Below are 17,155 nucleotides of genomic sequence, written 5' to 3'. Positions count from 1 at the left end.
TTTAAACCATATGAGTTTAAACTTCTGATATATGGTTTTCTGAGAGCACGCATCCGAAGCACACGGACAGAAAGCGGCTGTCACAGCATGTGCGTACTAAACTAAGTTCTCATTCACACACAAGTTTACATTAAAAACACACAAGTTACAAAAAACAGTCGTTATGTCTGTGAAGGTAAACAGCTGGGAAATAAATCGCGTGTTTATTTTTGATCTGTGTGGCAGCAGCAATATAAATGAAATAAATCAATAAATCCACTGCTCTGTTGTCTCCTCTGAGGCTGGGACTCTAAACAGTGTTCTGTGTTCGTCTGTGCAGCCAATGACAGAACAGTTAACATGTTTTGCTCAAACTTTAGCCATGGCATTAGCACTCCGTTGTCGCTTGCGAAAACACAATAACAGCACCGTGGGTGTAAACTTACAGATTAAGGGGTGGTAATATTATAATGAGATCCCTTTGCCACGTCACCAAGGGAGCGAAATCAGACACGCTCGTTTTCTCAGATGCTTGCAGAAAAAGGCTTACCAAAACAAAGTTACTGGGTTAATCTTTTTCACGTTTCCTTGGTTGGTAGATGCACCAGGGACCTGATTATAGCACTTAAAACCTGGAAAAGTCAGATTTTCATGATAGGTCACCTTTAAGTTTTCTCTTGGTACAAACAAAAATGAATTTAGCAAATGTCAACAAGGATGACAGTAACAAGCAACTACAGAAGCCCTGTCGAATGTAGGATCTCAAATTAACAACCACATAACACCTAAACACTATCACAGAGCAAGGCTACATTTCCACAAAGCTCAAGCTTTTGAAAGCAATAAGCTTATGATACTATATTTAGAGGAGAAAGGATTGGCATGCTAATAGGAAATCTCACCTGGAGGCGTATTACCTGAGGTTACTAAAGAACATCAGATTTGAATCCAAACAGCCTGATGGTCATGTATAAAAACCCCCAAAAGATAAACCCTAAAACCATTATCGTAGTAAGACAGACAAAATTCCTTTGGAAGACTGAAGATGTTTTGATGCAATTACACACACACACACAATGCATATGAAACCTATTGCTTGATAATTAGGGATGTAACGATTCACTCAACTCACGATTCGATTCGATTCACGATTTTGATTTCACGATTTGATTTTTTTTTTTTACAAAATGAGATTTAAGACAAATTATAAATGTGTCCTTTTATTATTGCTTGGACAAAATGCTGCACATTTCTTAGTGAAATTGAAATATAACACTATAATAATATACTAATATAGCACTTGCATATTATTGCTCTTTTGTTGGTTTTGACAGCAGGTGGCGCTTAAACCGTTTCCTGGTTTCCGCTGTAAACAAAGCAGCGCTGAACTTATTAACTTTAATATGCATTATACAGAGGCAAGATGAAAAGAAAAAATACCATCTGAACTTTTCTAAAGACAGTAACTTCCCCTCAGACATGGATTCATATAAACTCCTACCCCTAAATGAATCGTGATTTGTTTAGCATCTCAACCGATTTGAATCATCACATATTTGAATCGATTTTCAACCGGCTCGCAGTTAATCGTTACCTATTGATAATACAGTCTCACAGATAGGTTGGAACTAGAACTATTGGAACTATGCAGAGACCGAAGAAAATTCCTGGCTAATCTGAAAAGCCACTTTCAAGGTTTCCAGCGCAAGTGTACAAAAAAGGACACTTCTAAACAAGATATCTTCAAGATTTTATCTGTTATGTTTCCAGAAAGCATGCAGAGATCTTCATACATCAAGATTAAGAAAACCAAACAAAGGCACTAACAAATCTAAAAACACCTGGAGATGAAGCAGATGAAACTAAATCAAACCAAAGCCAGATTTACTGCATCTAAGCAGATCCAAGCAAAACAGTACTCTTGTAGTAGACAAGGGCTTCAATATTTGAGCCAAGGTAAGTGACAAACATACCCTTCATGTCTCCAGCATGGCCTTCTGTCAGCAAACAGCTGAACATAACACTTGTCCAACATAAACTCCATAAGCAAAATGAGGAAACCTTTTTCGATCAAGTGAACAGACAGAAACCCCCTTCATCACAGGACTGTAGTCCGACGATCCTTCCTTAAGATTGAACGTCAACATTTTGCAGAAATATTTACTTTCTGTAATCCATTTGTCTTAAAGGGGTCATATGATGCTTTTTTAAAGATCATTTATTCGGTGTATTTGGTGTAACAGAATGTTGACATGCTTTAATGTTCAAAAAACACATTATTTTTCAAATACTGTACATTATTGTAGGTCCTCTATGCCCCGCCTCTCTCAAACGCTTCGTTTTCTACAAAGTCCCTCCTTCCGACAAGCGCAGTCTGCTCTGATTGGCCAGCTGACCCAGTGCATTGTGATTGGCCGAACACCGCAAGCACTCGTCGGAAATGTAACACCCCTTACCATAATCGCGAGCTTCAGCTTTCGTAGATATGTGGGGTGTGTTAGAACGAGCCGTTTTAGGGGGGCGTGGCAGAGTCTTAACTTTGATAAAGAATATCTCCTTTGGTTTTGAGACTTTAGTCTTTGCAACTTCAGGGATCTTATCTATGCACAATCAGCTTGTAACACTCCAAAGAGAAAGGAAAACTTGAAATCGCATCATATGACCCCTTTAAAATACCACACGACATTGGAATATAAGGGACCTCAAATTTTATAAAACCTACATCAAGTAATTCACCAACTCTTTATTTCCTTATTCTAGCTTACAGCTACAATGATGGAGGAAGATAAGCCGGATATTTCTGAGTCACATCATCTCATAGAGACCACTTCAGGGAAGTGCATTCTTAACTCTGTGACCTTGTGGGAGGGATTCCCATAAAGTCCTAACATCTGATTTACTTACAGCATGCTGAATTAAAGGACACTCCAAGTTTTAAGCAGCAAGTCTAACAACATGTTGTAAACTGTTACCAGTCAATTCAGCAGAGGTCAAACAAGTTAAGCTCTGAGTGAAGCAAAACGAAAAATTATATCCTTCAAATTTAAAACACCATTCTATGCAAAATATAAATATAAATTCTCATTTTTAAATTTAGATTAGGGCTGCACGATAAGATTTCTATTTCAGATAAATAGTGTTCATATCGATATCGGAATTATATCGTATCGACCGAAATTAAGAAATATATCGTGATATCAATTTTGGCCATATCGTCCAGCCATAGTGTAGTCAATGCTGCTTCATGTCAAAGCCTGCACGTGATGGAGATTTACCGCTGATTACAGAATGGCTTTTACTGACAAGATGCGCGTTAAATATTGCATGCGATTTATCGTGCAGCCCTAATTTAGATAAACACATATATTTATCCAGGTTATGTACCCTAATATTTAATAATATTGGATGCATGACTGAAACATTTAACGATATCAAATTAGGGTTGTGACGGTGAGGAAATTTTCCCATGTGTTAGTTAGTTCGTTTGTGTTTCCCTCTTTTCTTCGCTTTCATATGGCTTGTAAAAGTGCCGTCTTCGCTTTCAAATGGCTTGTAAAAGTGCCGTGCGCATTTTACTTTCACTTTCAAAGTGACGCAATTTGGCGTCAAGCAATTGTTCATTTGAGTTTTCCCTCTTTTCCTCGGATTTCTTGGCTTTCAAATAGCTTGAAAAAGCGCCGTACGCATTTTACTTTCACTTTCAAATTAGCGGCAATTCGGCGTTGATTCAATTCAAGCAACAGCAACATCAAACTCATAGAACTTTTATTAACAAAATGAATAAAAATACACCATATATGCCTAATAAAATAACAAATTACTTAGGCTACACAAAGTTTAAATAGGTAAATAAAACTGAAAATCAGCACACTGTGGAACCAAATAAATAAGAAACATAGAACGTTTATTTGCAAAATGAATAAGAAAGCTTGGAGGCACAGCATATACACCTTGATGTAAAATAAAATAAATAAAATACACAAAGTTTAAATAAAGTAATCAGCAAACACTGTGGAAACAAATAAATAAGAAACAAATGTTTAAATAAACATCCAGTCAATAGGCTTTTCAAAATTTAAAATATTGCCAAACAGGCGCAGACTGAGACACTAACACAATTAAAAGAGGTTTTGAGTCCACTTTGAAAATTATGGTACAAGTCAATGCAAAGACTTTTTACGCTTTTCAGTCTTCTCACGGAAATGCGTTTGGATATCTTAATTTTGCTTTCAAAACCCCCCAAGAGGGACCGCCCATAGTCTTACAAAATTCTGTGGGGAAACACTGCAATCTACCATTCATTATTTTCTTTATATCTATCCCTCACTTTCAAACATAGCAGCACTAGTGCTTCCCGTGTTTCTTATAGGCCCGTGTGTTTTTGAAGTGTTAATAACAGCTGGATGAATTCATGGTAACCAAGCACAATATTGCATAGGTTTTAAAAATAGCAACGCTACTTTTGCCTCTACTGTCCTTGGTGAGAGCTGATCCTTGATACCACTCTCAAACATGCCTTGACAACACTAAGAATCATTGATACACTGGATACACTACACAAGATTTGGCAAGTTTGAAATGTTTTTTCTCTCCCCTTTTTTCCCCCCAATGTGACTTACACATAGGCCGGGGCGATAAAACGGTATCGATATTTATCGACGGTACACCTTATTCGATATCGACAGAAAAATTGTTCGATATAGCACACGATATATAGGCACGTACTGTGAGTGACGCAGACAGCACACACAAACACAAACATTGAAATGAGTGCTCTGCCTGCCTGTGATGAGGAGATTGTGAATAAAGAATGAATATTAGTCGAATTTAAAATAAACATTTGCATTTGAATGTTAGGTGTGCATCAGGGAGCGTCATCAGTGGCGCGCGAGATGCGGTGATGTTGTAAGTGACGTTGTTGCATTTTAATGTTTTGCTAGTCTAGCCCACGAGACGCGCCACTGCTGCGTTATTCATTGAAAATATTAGAGAAATATAGAAGCTCAATGCGGAGAAGATCTTGAATGGGTTAAAACCGAAACCAAGCCATTCACACAGAACGCATATTCAGCGCATTTTTAGACGGACAAATATGACTGCTGCACTCGCGTCTCACAGAAGAGATGTATAGAAAGCCATGCAAAGTTAAAACAGTTTAAACTTTTAGAAAACACATCACAAATTTGTGGAGGTTTATTCCTTTTCACTACATCTCATATGTTTTTAAATGCAATCTGTGTGAATGGCGTTGAAGTCATACATGATGCTGAATGAAACATTATATCATTGATAATTTTTGTTGCTCTATCGCCCAGCCCTATTTACACATACACAATGTTACAACACACATCATTTGTTGCACTTGATCAGGTATTAAGATGTATATAAAAACATGTCCTATAAATAGGAGAGCAGATGATGTCAAAAGAAATGACAGTGAATGAAGAATATAAAAAGACAATTTACTTTGTTCCACTTAGGGGGCACGATTTGATTGCCCTTGTTTGCCATATTGCCAATGCTAGCAGATAAATGATTGATGAGGCAATGTTTCCAACTCAAACAGAACATGGTACGTCCTTTTTGGGGCTTATTTGAAAAAAAAAAAAAAAAAAAGTCTTCAGTTTAACATAAGCAAATACATTTAAACTGCAGATAATTTCATTTGATTGTTTGTTATTTTCATGAAATTCCGGATGCATTTTTAACAAAAGGTGTGGGGCTAAATTTCTGGGATTGCTGGAACACACCCTCTTTTTAAACTCCTGTCTATCTATATTCCCGCTTCTAAAAGTAACAAAACAGCTGACACTGGAAGACAGTGACCTTGACTGAGCGCTATAGTGATCTCTTGTATTTTGCTCTGCCTTATTTCACTTTGACTGCCAGCGCACTTCACCATCTATAGAAGTCAAACTGAGTTGGCTGTCCTCCCATCAGCTAATTTGACTGATTGAATGATAGGTAGATTGATAGATTATAGTAAATTATAGTCTGTTACTGATTCCAAATTACATAACAACGATTGTAGTTATAACGTAATCCATTACATTACACATTTTAGGTAATATAATCAGATTACTTTTTTATTACTTTTAGATTACTTTAGACCTAACTCATTTATCACATGAATTTCAATAGGAAAAATTTTACCATATTGATTAAAGAAACAAAAGAAAGAAAATATATTCCCATTTATTGTTATTAGAACACCATGAAGTGCATTAAACATTACATTTCGTGAAGGTTTCCCAAACTGGGGTTCATGAAGGAACTGCAGGGGTTTTGTGAGTTTAATGAAAAGCTAATAATGGTTCGTCCTTTTTGGGGCTTATTTGAAAAAAAAAAAAAAAAAAGTCTTCAGTTTAACATAAGCAAATACATTTAAACTGCAGATAATTTCATTTGATTGTTTGTTATTTTCATGAAATTCCGGATGCATTTTTAACAAAAGGTGTGGGGCTAAATTTCTGGGATTGCTGGAACACACCCTCTTTTTAAACTCCTGTCTATCTATATTCCCGCTTCTAAAAGTAACAAAACAGCTGACACTGGAAGACAGTGACCTTGACTGACCGCTATAGTGATCTCTTGTATTTTGCTCTGCCTTATTTCACTTTGACTGCCAGCGCACTTCACCATCTATAGAAGTCAAACTGAGTTGGCTGTCCTCCCATCAGCTAATTTTAGGCAGCGATCTCCAGCACTCAGCCCCTGCTGTGAGTTTGAGAGAACTCTCCCTTGAGAAGCAAAAACGGGGGTGAGCTTGGATCACTTTCATGTGACACGGGCAGGTTTTGGTTTAAAGGTTACAGACAGGTGGATAAAAAGTGTTAAACAAGTGTTTTCACATGTCTGATCTATATTACAATCATCTTTATATTTAAACAGCAAATGGTTCGAATTCTGCTGTTTTTAACATGAAAATTTATTTTTAAAAAAACAAAAACATACAAATTAATTAAAAAATGCACATGAGCTCAGTCCATCACAAACTTTCTTTTACATTATTGTACATTTAATATCTGGCCTACTTTGTTACCAATAGAAGTAAAGTACCTTTAACACCACTTGCACATTTCACAATGTTTAAATCCATTCCGTGGTTTTAGATTTGGGCTTCTTACACTTTTTGTACATTTAGTCTTCATGACATTTCCATGGAAAAGTTATAATGTCAAAGAAATCTGAAACAACTGTACAAATAACACCTGCAAAAAGTAAACATGACTTATCACACAAACGTGTGAGAGCTTAAGCAAACATCTGAGATGGACATGATTTCCAGTAGCATGGGCATGTTTACACTTAATTAGAGACATGGCTGAAAATAATATCCCAAAGATGACACAACGCACACCAAGACAGCAGAATGTGAGTTTAGCACAAGCTACAGAAGCTACAGCAGTTCACATACATTTCAATTAGTCATGCTGCTATTAACTCATGTTAAAAGTTGAGTCATTCCGTGTCAAATCAACCAAATTTCAGAAACTTCCACGTCTAAAATATTGGATTTTGTTCATTTTTAATGAAATAAAATTTAATTTAATTAATTATGTGTACCCATATAAATACACATGAACTAGACGAAATAGCAATATGAGCACTATTTTTTTTTATACATTAGAAGCTGTTGCCCCCGTCAAATTAAAAAAGGTTAGAGAAAACTGTACTGCGCCATGGTACAACAGTAAAACCCACTCTCTCAAGAAAGAACCCCCATAATCTTGAGCGCATATGGTGAAAAACTCACTTGGAAGGGTTAAATGCAGATTATCTTGGTCTGAACACACTATCATTTTTTGCTTAGTTTGAACAGAAGCTACGCTAATTTTTGTATATTTGATTCTCTGTTTCTGCCACGTGATGGGAATCCCGAGGTTACTAGGAATTACACAAGTTTCAGTCTGAATCCAGCACTTATGAAGATCTGAGATGACCAAACACCTAAGAAACATGCCAACCCCTCAGAGGACATTAATTATGTGTACCCATATAAATACACATGAACTAGACGAAATAGCAATATGAGCACTATTTTTTTTTATACATTAGAAGCTGTTGCCCCCGTCAAATTAAAAAAGGTTAGAGAAAACGGTACTGCGCCATGGTACAACAGTAAAACCCACTCTCTCAAGAAAGAACCCCCATAATCTTGAGCGCATATGGTGAAAAACTCACTTGGAAGGGTTAAATGCAGATTATCTTGGTTTGAACACACTATCATTTTTTGCTTAGTTTGAACAGAAGCTACGCTAATATTTGTATATTTGATTCTCTGTTTCTGCCACGTGATGGGAATCCCGAGGTTACTAGAAATTACACAAGTTTCAGTCTGAATCCAGCACTTATGAAGATCTGAGATGACCAAACACCTAAGAAAGATGCCAACCCCTCAGAGGACCTCAGATGATGCCAACCCTGAACCAACATACAAAACTACCAAATTTTCCTATAAGTTTGATCACAACATATAATAATTGCTGCTAATAGTGTTCACCGTTTTTTTGAATACACGTCATTAACTGCATTATTTTTTTTCTGTACATATCCGTCATATGGACATCACCTTGACATAGTTACCTCACCACTGATAAGCTACTGCTAAATGTAATGTAGAAACTTTCATTTTCTGTGAAGCTGCTATGCAACGAGTCGATTTGTATCGTGAAAAGTGCTATACAAATGAACATGTAGGCTATTGAATTGAATTGATTTTTTTTTCTGAAGAAAGCCAAAAATAAATAGCAATGAAAGCAAAAATATTAAATGCCATGGATGTATGTTTAATGATGAATGCACTATTTTGTAGAGGGGGTCAAAATGACAATTGACAATTTTTACCTGAGATTTGGAGCCAAATTAAAGGGGGATATAAAAACTTTAGCAACAGGATTGGGCATCCCTGCCCTATATGGTTCATTTCCAAAGATCCAGGGATTTCAGTGTTGTTTCCGGAGTAAATTGTTAAATTATACACATCTTCAGAGGTCAAAAAACATGGGTCGCTTTGCATACAGATGATACTTTTTTTTCTTTTAAAGACGAATGTCTGAAGAAAAAATAAAGCTGAAACTGTAAATGTATCTTGTTTCCCAAATAGGGCCTTTAAAATGTAGATTACAAAAGAAAAGTTTCTTAGGGAAGCAGAATTAAAATCAGTTTAAAGCCTCATTTCCAACAAGCAGTACGGTTCAGTATTGTATAGTATAGTACAGTACTATTTAGGACGGTACACTTTGATCCGGCTTGCGTTTCCACCGGCAACTGTACCCTTACTTGATAGGCGTGGTGGAAAGTAGCGATCAACGTCATTCTCATGTGAAGAAGAAAGCACAAATTTGTCTGTGTGTATGTGTGTGAAAATATCACAGTTATTTTTTTTTTGTGTTTGCACACTCTGATGTAAACAACCCCAGCACGCATAAGCAGCATGGCGGCCTTGTGTTGTCATTCCTTGTAGCACGCTCAAGTGATGATTCTGTCAACTAATCAGCATTCTGCAGTGAGTCTAGGTCACCCAATGGAAGGGTCCCAAAATAGTGGTACGGTACAGTTCACTATTTTGGTACCATTCACAAGTTCTGACAATGGAAACGGAAATAATTGTGTACTGTACTGAACCGTACCGCTCTGTGGAAACAAGGCTTAAGATGTCTTTGATACTTCTTTAGTTACAAGCATGCAAACTTCAGAAAAGTAAAATTTTTGGTACTCAGGTATGTTCTATGCAATTGTTTTGATAGAGGGAAATAAACTACATTTCTAGTTTCAACAATATTTATTCTTCTGACATTCCCCTTTAAATACAATAAGCATCAGCTGTATGGAAAGTGACCCACACTTGGTTTTCGACCATTGAAAATGGGTAAAATTCAACAATTTGGACACTGTGTCACCTTGGGATCCCCATATCCCTAGGATTGAACCATATAGGGTTTTAAAAATTAAAATTAAAAAAAGAATTTCTTAACAACCAGAATCTAAAAGGAAATGTAATACTTCTAGAGTTACAGCCACGCAAACTTCAGGTTCTATGCAATTGTTTTGATAGTGGGAAACAAAATACATTTCAAAAGTATCAGCTGTATGCAAAGTGCATTTAACAATTTACTCAAAGAGCTACACTCAAATCCTTAAATCTCTGAAAATGAACTATATAGGGCTTTAAAAATTAAGATACCAAAAGAAAAGAACTAAAATCTGAAAGGATATTAAGATAAAACACTTCTTGAGTTTGTCCCCATTTTTTTAACTGTCAACATTAGTACATAATGCAAAAAATATGGCAAAAAAAACAACAGATTTTACTAATAGACCTAACAATATCTTTGTAAAATTAAAATAATAATGGTGCTCTCTTTCTAAAGTAATTTTAACCCCCTGTAATTTCACTCCGAATCTCAAGTGAAAATTGTAATTTGAACCCCCTTCTACAAAATAGTGGACTACTCAGTAAATAAACATCCATGACACTGGTTGAGTTGGCACGGAATGAACCAGTTATGAGCGCATGCGTAACTAAAAAGGATCCGGAAGTGTAGGACTCACAAAATGTTTACATTAGTTTGCCATACCAGCTGTCTGATCTTATGAGTTACAGCCATCTGTGGAAGTGGAGGTGAAGTGAAGTGCCTCAGACAGATTATAACTTAAGATGTAATCAAGCGGGCAACAGCAGGGGCTTGAGTGGATTAGTTACCCGCACATATGAGCACACCAGCCCTCATGCCACAAGCTGAACCAAGTGTCAAATACATGTTTTCTCAAGCATTACTTTCAATGTACTGATTAAATTGAGAAGGGCTCTTCAGTAGCACGCTATAGGATTTACCCACTAGGGATGCAACAGGTAGCCCACGGTTCAATACATAGCTCGGTTTTGATTTTTGGTTCGGTTATATATTATTTAATATTATTTAAGTGCAAAACCGAGAAGAAAAAAAACCGCAACTCACAAGCACGCATTGAACCGTGGATGTCGTACCGAACGGTTCAATATTATATTGAGAATTGTGGCATCTCTATTACCCACCATAAATGTAGCGCTTATAAAAAAGAATTCATACTTATAAGCATTCAGCAAACTAACTGTTGAACTAACTGTTGTTGAAATGTGCAATGCAACTAGAACGCAATGCCTGACCCTTTTCAGTGTGACGAATGAATCAGTTGTCACGATTTCTCCTTTTGGACTTAATCAAATTGCCATGCCAAGAGTTACACAAAATTAAATTAAAATAGCAAAACTAACTATGCTTTATTTTGAGATGATTAATGGACACTATTTGTGGAATGTACTTCTAGTAGTCAATACTTTAAAACTCTGTATGAATGTGCCAGCATTTATTCTTTGCATAAAACGTAGTTTTAGTTGATGGAATATAGTAAAGAAACAAACAGAATCTAATAGAGGACCATAAATATAAATTGATAGGGGTGCGGGACAAGACCTCAACAGGAGATCAAGGTTTACCCAAATTATTATAGCAGATTTGTTACCCATCACAGGCATGATTTCAAACATAACTGCACAAAAGTAAATGTACAGTTCATTTTTTGTCTACACTTTTAATTTTGGCAATTTATCAAGGTGACATTCAAGGCACTTCCTTTGATATATTCAGGAAACAAGATGGAGCATCATATTTCATTATGTTCTCTAAAAACTAAAAACCATTACCAGTTGTTTATAGCCTATTGTACAAAGTACTTATTCAAACAAAAATAAAAAATCACTTCCTTTCCCATGGCAATGTGACAAAAATGGTTTAGTTCCTGCCTGTTACATTGTGGGGTCAAATAGTTCTACAGGGTCAGTGTAGCTTTAGAACACAAGGGAAATTGTTTTACATCAGTGGTGTTTCCTGACTGGTAATTCCACAAGGATTTTAGTTGTATAACACACAGAAAGCATAAGATTTTAGAATGTTTTTAGTGATCTATTAGCAGTGTTGGGCAAGTTACTCTGAAAATGTAATCAAATTACTGATTACTGATTACTCCTTTTAAAAGTAATCACGTTACTGTTCTGATTACTTTATTTCAAAAGTAATTAGTAATTAGTTACACTACTAGTTACGTTACTTTTTTCTCCATGAAATTTATGAAATCCCAGCATACACGCTCCCAAAAAATATTTGTTATTAAAGCATCAACATTCACAGAACACTGTTATTTTTAACTAAAGCAAGCGGATGCGTGCATGGTTTGACACGGCAGAATGCCAGCAAAGAGCGCTGCAATTATAAGTTAACAAACGTTGGTTTTCACGAGACTCACTGGTCCATGCGCAACACTGACCTCATAGGTCATTCCCCCGGAACTGCTTCCAGTGTACAACAGTGAGCGCAAGCTACATTAAAGTGATTATTACGTTTTGAATATGGATATTTTTCTTACAAAAATTTTTTGGGTGAACTAACCCTTTAAGAGTAATTTTTTTTGCACAAAATACTGATCAACAACCAAACAAAACAACTCTGCTGAACTCAAGAGTGCATCTATTCAACTTCAACATTCAGTATAGCAACCAAAACAAAAGTAAGTGCAAATAACTGGCTACTGTGAGATAACTTCTTGAGGTAATTTCTTATAGTCCGAGTCCTTTCAAACCCTGAATGAATTAATAATAATTAATTCCCAAAAATTAAGTAATCAAGACATTACAAGGTATCAAAACCATTTTCAGCTGACAACCAATTCGGCCTTTTGTTTGTACATACCTGTAGTACCGCGACTGGAGGTACGTCGAGCAGACTGCTTTGGAGACGTGACTAGCTGAGCCAAAGTCTATGACTTTCACCCGGTAGGGCTGCCGTACAGGGTCCACCAGCATGATGTTCTCAGGCTTCAAGTCCGCGTGGATCAGTCCCATGGCCTTCAACTTTTTTAGCGCTGTGGCCACCTGCTGAAGAATGGTACGGATCACCTTCAGAGGAAGCGGGCTGAATTTGTTTTGCTTGAGGAAATCATACAGGTTCTGCTCCAGCATCTCAAACACAAGACAGGTGTGGCTGCGGTGCTGGAAACACTCGAAAGCTCGCACTAGATTATGCTCATCCGCATTCTCGCTGCTGAGGCGTGCCAGGATGCCTACTTCAATCTGGCCCTGTCGTGCATACGATGGATGGTTCTTCAGGATCTTCACCGCCACAATCTCACTGGTGCCTCGTTTCCAGCATTTCACTACCTGGCCGAAAGTACCACGGCCGAGGAAGTCTAATACCTCGTAGGTGTTCTTCAAAGAGCAAAGCAACTCATGCTGCACCAACTGGTAGTCTCCATCCCCGTTTCCGGAATTTCCACCTTGCTTTGCAGGCCCTCCACCAACTGCCGCTGGCACCGCAACTGGTGGGTTTCCCACATTTGATTGCAACATTGCAGGTAACATTGACAGGTCCTCTAAAATCTGCATGGCGCTCCCCAAGTTCTCCAGCTCCCCACTCTTACGTTTCAGCCCGCATCTGTGGGAGCTGTCTTGCAAGTTAAAACCTCCACAGTCTTCCCGGTCACCCTCGTCCTCTCCTCCACCACCTTCACCCTGTCCTCCAACTCCTTCTTTAATGCCGCTTCCCTCTCCCCTACCCCTTCCAGCTGCCCCTGTAGCTCCACTGCTGCAACCCCTTCCTTTTTCCTGGTGCTCCGACTCCTTGTCCTGAGAGGAGATGGCCCCTTTTTGTGGCTTCACCGATTTGGTGGTATGCTGACGTCGCACACCGCGCACAGCAGCCGTTTGCAATGGAAACTCCTGCCCGGGGTGTCTGCCAATCACAGAATCTTGTGTCTTAAACAAAGCGGTGAGTTTTGACGGGTAAGCAATGCCAAAGGTTCTACCATTCAAGTAAGTCTGTGGGTAGGCCCTCTCATGGTAAACACAGTTACTGGGCTCAACTTTGAGTTTCTTCACACTACAAAAGGCACTTGTATGAGTTTGGAAAACATGTGGTGGGTAGACCAAGACTTGTGAGGCCATACCTGTGAACACAAGAAAACCAGATACAGATCATGTTCCACTTTCAACCAATAAATTTACAAATTGTAAGATTTGAACATTTTCAAAGAAACATGGACATTATAAGACTGACCAGCCTATATCTTCCAAAATTCCTGAAAATTTGGCATGACTGTTCTCTATTCAATACTAACTTACAAAATTACTAATGTATGTAGAGGTTTGTAAGTTTGTTGTGTGACATCACAAGTGTCCACTAACTATGTGTAAACAACTTGTGAGGGACCTTGATCCTACTGCGTGCAGTGGCTTGCATCATCAGGCTGACATCATACTTGACCTTTGCCCCTATGCTACAGCAGCAAACAGCAAGCTGCCTTGAGCAGCCAATGACAGGCCAAGATAATAACACACTGCAGCAGAAGGTTTAGTTCCTCCCTCCAATACCAACCAACCCTCCTCTCCCTCCAATACCCACCAACCCTCCTTCCATAAATGCCGTAAAGGGACTACTAACTAACTGTTCACAGGTTGAAATGACCTTTTCATTTCAGTTTCCATGAATCGGGGTCTCTAGGCAACGGCTGTTTCAAAATGAGAATTACTGTGTGGGAGAAAAAAGGACACACCAAAGGCACAGTATCATCTGTGCTTGCATAGCTTCTCTATTCTCAATATATATCCAATTGAGGAAAGACATTGAGTTACATGAAGTTATGCAAACTGCTTTTTTGAGTCACAACTTGTGGTACTACTGTAACTCAATTATTTACATTAAATTTTGCTCTAGGGACAAATCCACCTTGGCCTTGTACAACAGGAAAAAAAATGTTAAGGAAAGGGAACAAGATAAGAGTGTACTTTCTGCAACAGGCCAACACATGACCACAATTCTGAAAAGACGCTGCCAATTTCACATTCATTTGGCTGACATCCTGTGCAAACGTTGTGACTTGTCCAACTCAAATTAATTAATTAACTTTTCTACAGAGTAAAAACCAACTGAGGTGTAGTGAGTGAAGTGAGAAAGGACCATATGAACCATATGAACAAACATTTTAACATTATGTCATACTAACTTATTACATTTTCAGGCTATTTCTTATTTGACAATCATCATATTCATAACTGTCTGTTTACTTGTACTTGTACTTGTATAAATTGATTCTGGCTGTCTTTATGCAACTATCCTTGTAAAATTACTCACTGAATCAGGTGGCTGGTTAAGATTAGCTTAAATCATAAAATTGGGATATAAGGGTATATTTTTTAAGGAAGAAAAATGCATTTCATCACTAAAAAAAAAAAAAAAAAAAGGGGGAAAAAACACCAAATAGTACCATGGAAATACCAAGTTTTTTTTGTTTGTTTTGTTTTGTTTTTTTGTCACGAATGTTAACACTGCAGGACCTGTGGGATTCCTACTCTTAGTGAACATTTCTGCTAAACAGGATGCAAACAGGTAGCTTAGTGTTCCTCATTAAAGTAATTAACCTGTTTTAGTCATATACATCAAATAAATTAAATGACTTTAAGTTTAACCCTCTTTAAACTGCAACCTAAAGTATGTTATTGGTGTGTAACAAACCTCCTGAAACATATTTGAACTACCTAGACAAGAAAAACAAACTAAAACATCACCTGGAAAGTAAATATCCCAAGCAAACCAGCTATTAATCAACTACAATCATGTATCTTAGTCTTATAAAGCACAGTGGTCAATTCCTGTTGTGTTTATTTGTGCTATGCAAACAAATGAAATAAAATGAAATTATATATATATATACTGAGTCCTTAACCATCTTCAAGAAACGACTAAAAACACATCTGTTCCACCTTTATTTGACCCTCTAACGCACGCACTTTCTATTCTATTTTAATTCTACTTTATCTATCTTATTTTTTTTTTATTTTTTTTTTTTTAAAACAACAAAAAACAAACAAACACTAGCTTTCTATTTTTTCTATTCTATCTACTTGTTTTTGTTTGTGTGTGTGTGTGTGTGTTATATATATATATAGAGAGAGAGAGAGAGAGAGAGAGAGAAATTAAATATATATGAAGCACACTTAAAAATAACCCTATACCTTAACCAATAACCCTATCCTAAACCCCGTTAAGCATGAACCCCACAATGCAGCTGACTTCATTGGTCATCTCAATCATGCACATATATACTATACTAAGTATAGCTTTAGTAGAACATCCTGATAGATAGCTGTTTGTCTCAATCAGATTCATCAATGAGATTACTTATCTCTGAACTGAGTCTACGAAATCTGAACTTTTCTTGACAGGTGACCGTGTGATTAAGTTGACTGATAAAATACAGTCAGCCAGAGTTTGGTCTTAACTGGTCTAGTGGGGGACATGTGAACACCTGTAAAGAAGGTCAAGGTCTAATTATGGTGGTGATAGCATATAAGATATCTCATTTGCTGATGGCCTTTCAACATGTTCAATTGTAAGAAAAAAAAATATTGTTCCTCCTTGAGAAAAAAAAAAACACAACAAGGGAAAAGGGAAGAGGAAGTTATAGTCAACAATGTCCCCTGTTTTCACGGAAAATGCAAATGCATATTTACAAAATTCCACAATCTAATTACATTAAATTCTTTGAAAAAAATAAGTAAAACAGCAATGTATTTAACATGGCTGGGTGACATAGACCAAAAAGCTAGCTTTTAAACTATTTAAGCCTCAATAATTTAGATTTTTGTCAAAGAGAATAATGCATTAAAACAATCATTATAATTTTGATGTCATTTCACTTTATAATCAACAATAAAAAGCACTGATATTTGCCTACAAAACAACCACTGGCTCTACACCCCTAAATTCACTACTTTATGTGCCCTCCAGAAGCTTGTGTTCTGCAAGTGACTGGCGCTTTATAATGCCATCCCAAAGACACACAAAATCACTTTCACAGACTTATACCTTACTTGACCCTCTAACATTTGTACTGTCTATTCTATTTCTATTCTAACTACTTGTTTTCTTTTTATTTACTATTTTAAAAAAAACACTAACACTCTCTGTTCCGTATTTATTCTACCTACATTTCTTTTTATTTATTAAAAAACCGTGACCCTTTAACACTAGCACTCTCTATTCTAATTCTATCTACTTGTTTGTTTGTTTTTAAAGACCCTCTAACACTAGCGTGCTCTATTCTTTTTGTATTCTATCCACTTGTTTTCTTTTTATTTATTTAA

At 36.9% G+C, this 17,155-nt stretch overlaps 1 protein-coding gene across 3 annotated transcripts in view; it reads right to left on the bottom strand.

The window, feature by feature from the left end:
- The window catches only part of LOC107712724 (homeodomain-interacting protein kinase 3-like), a 74,971-nt gene that overhangs the window by 41,750 nt on the left and 16,066 nt on the right, over window positions 1-17,155 (bottom strand). For all 3 annotated transcript variants that reach the window (XM_016518057.1, XM_016518074.1, XM_016518066.1), the window contains exon 2: window positions 12,708-13,959. In XM_016518057.1, the coding sequence (XP_016373543.1) occupies window positions 12,708-13,957 (1,250 nt within the window). In that variant the 5' untranslated portion in view covers window positions 13,958-13,959. The remainder of the gene's footprint in view (window positions 1-12,707; window positions 13,960-17,155) is intronic.

This window comes from Sinocyclocheilus rhinocerous, unplaced genomic scaffold, assembly GCF_001515625.1.
Source record: "Sinocyclocheilus rhinocerous isolate Xijiao unplaced genomic scaffold, SAMN03320098_v1.1 scaffold1545, whole genome shotgun sequence".
Classification (NCBI taxonomy): Eukaryota; Metazoa; Chordata; class Actinopteri; order Cypriniformes; family Cyprinidae; genus Sinocyclocheilus; species Sinocyclocheilus rhinocerous.
This window is presented reverse-complemented; position numbering and strand designations above follow the sequence as displayed.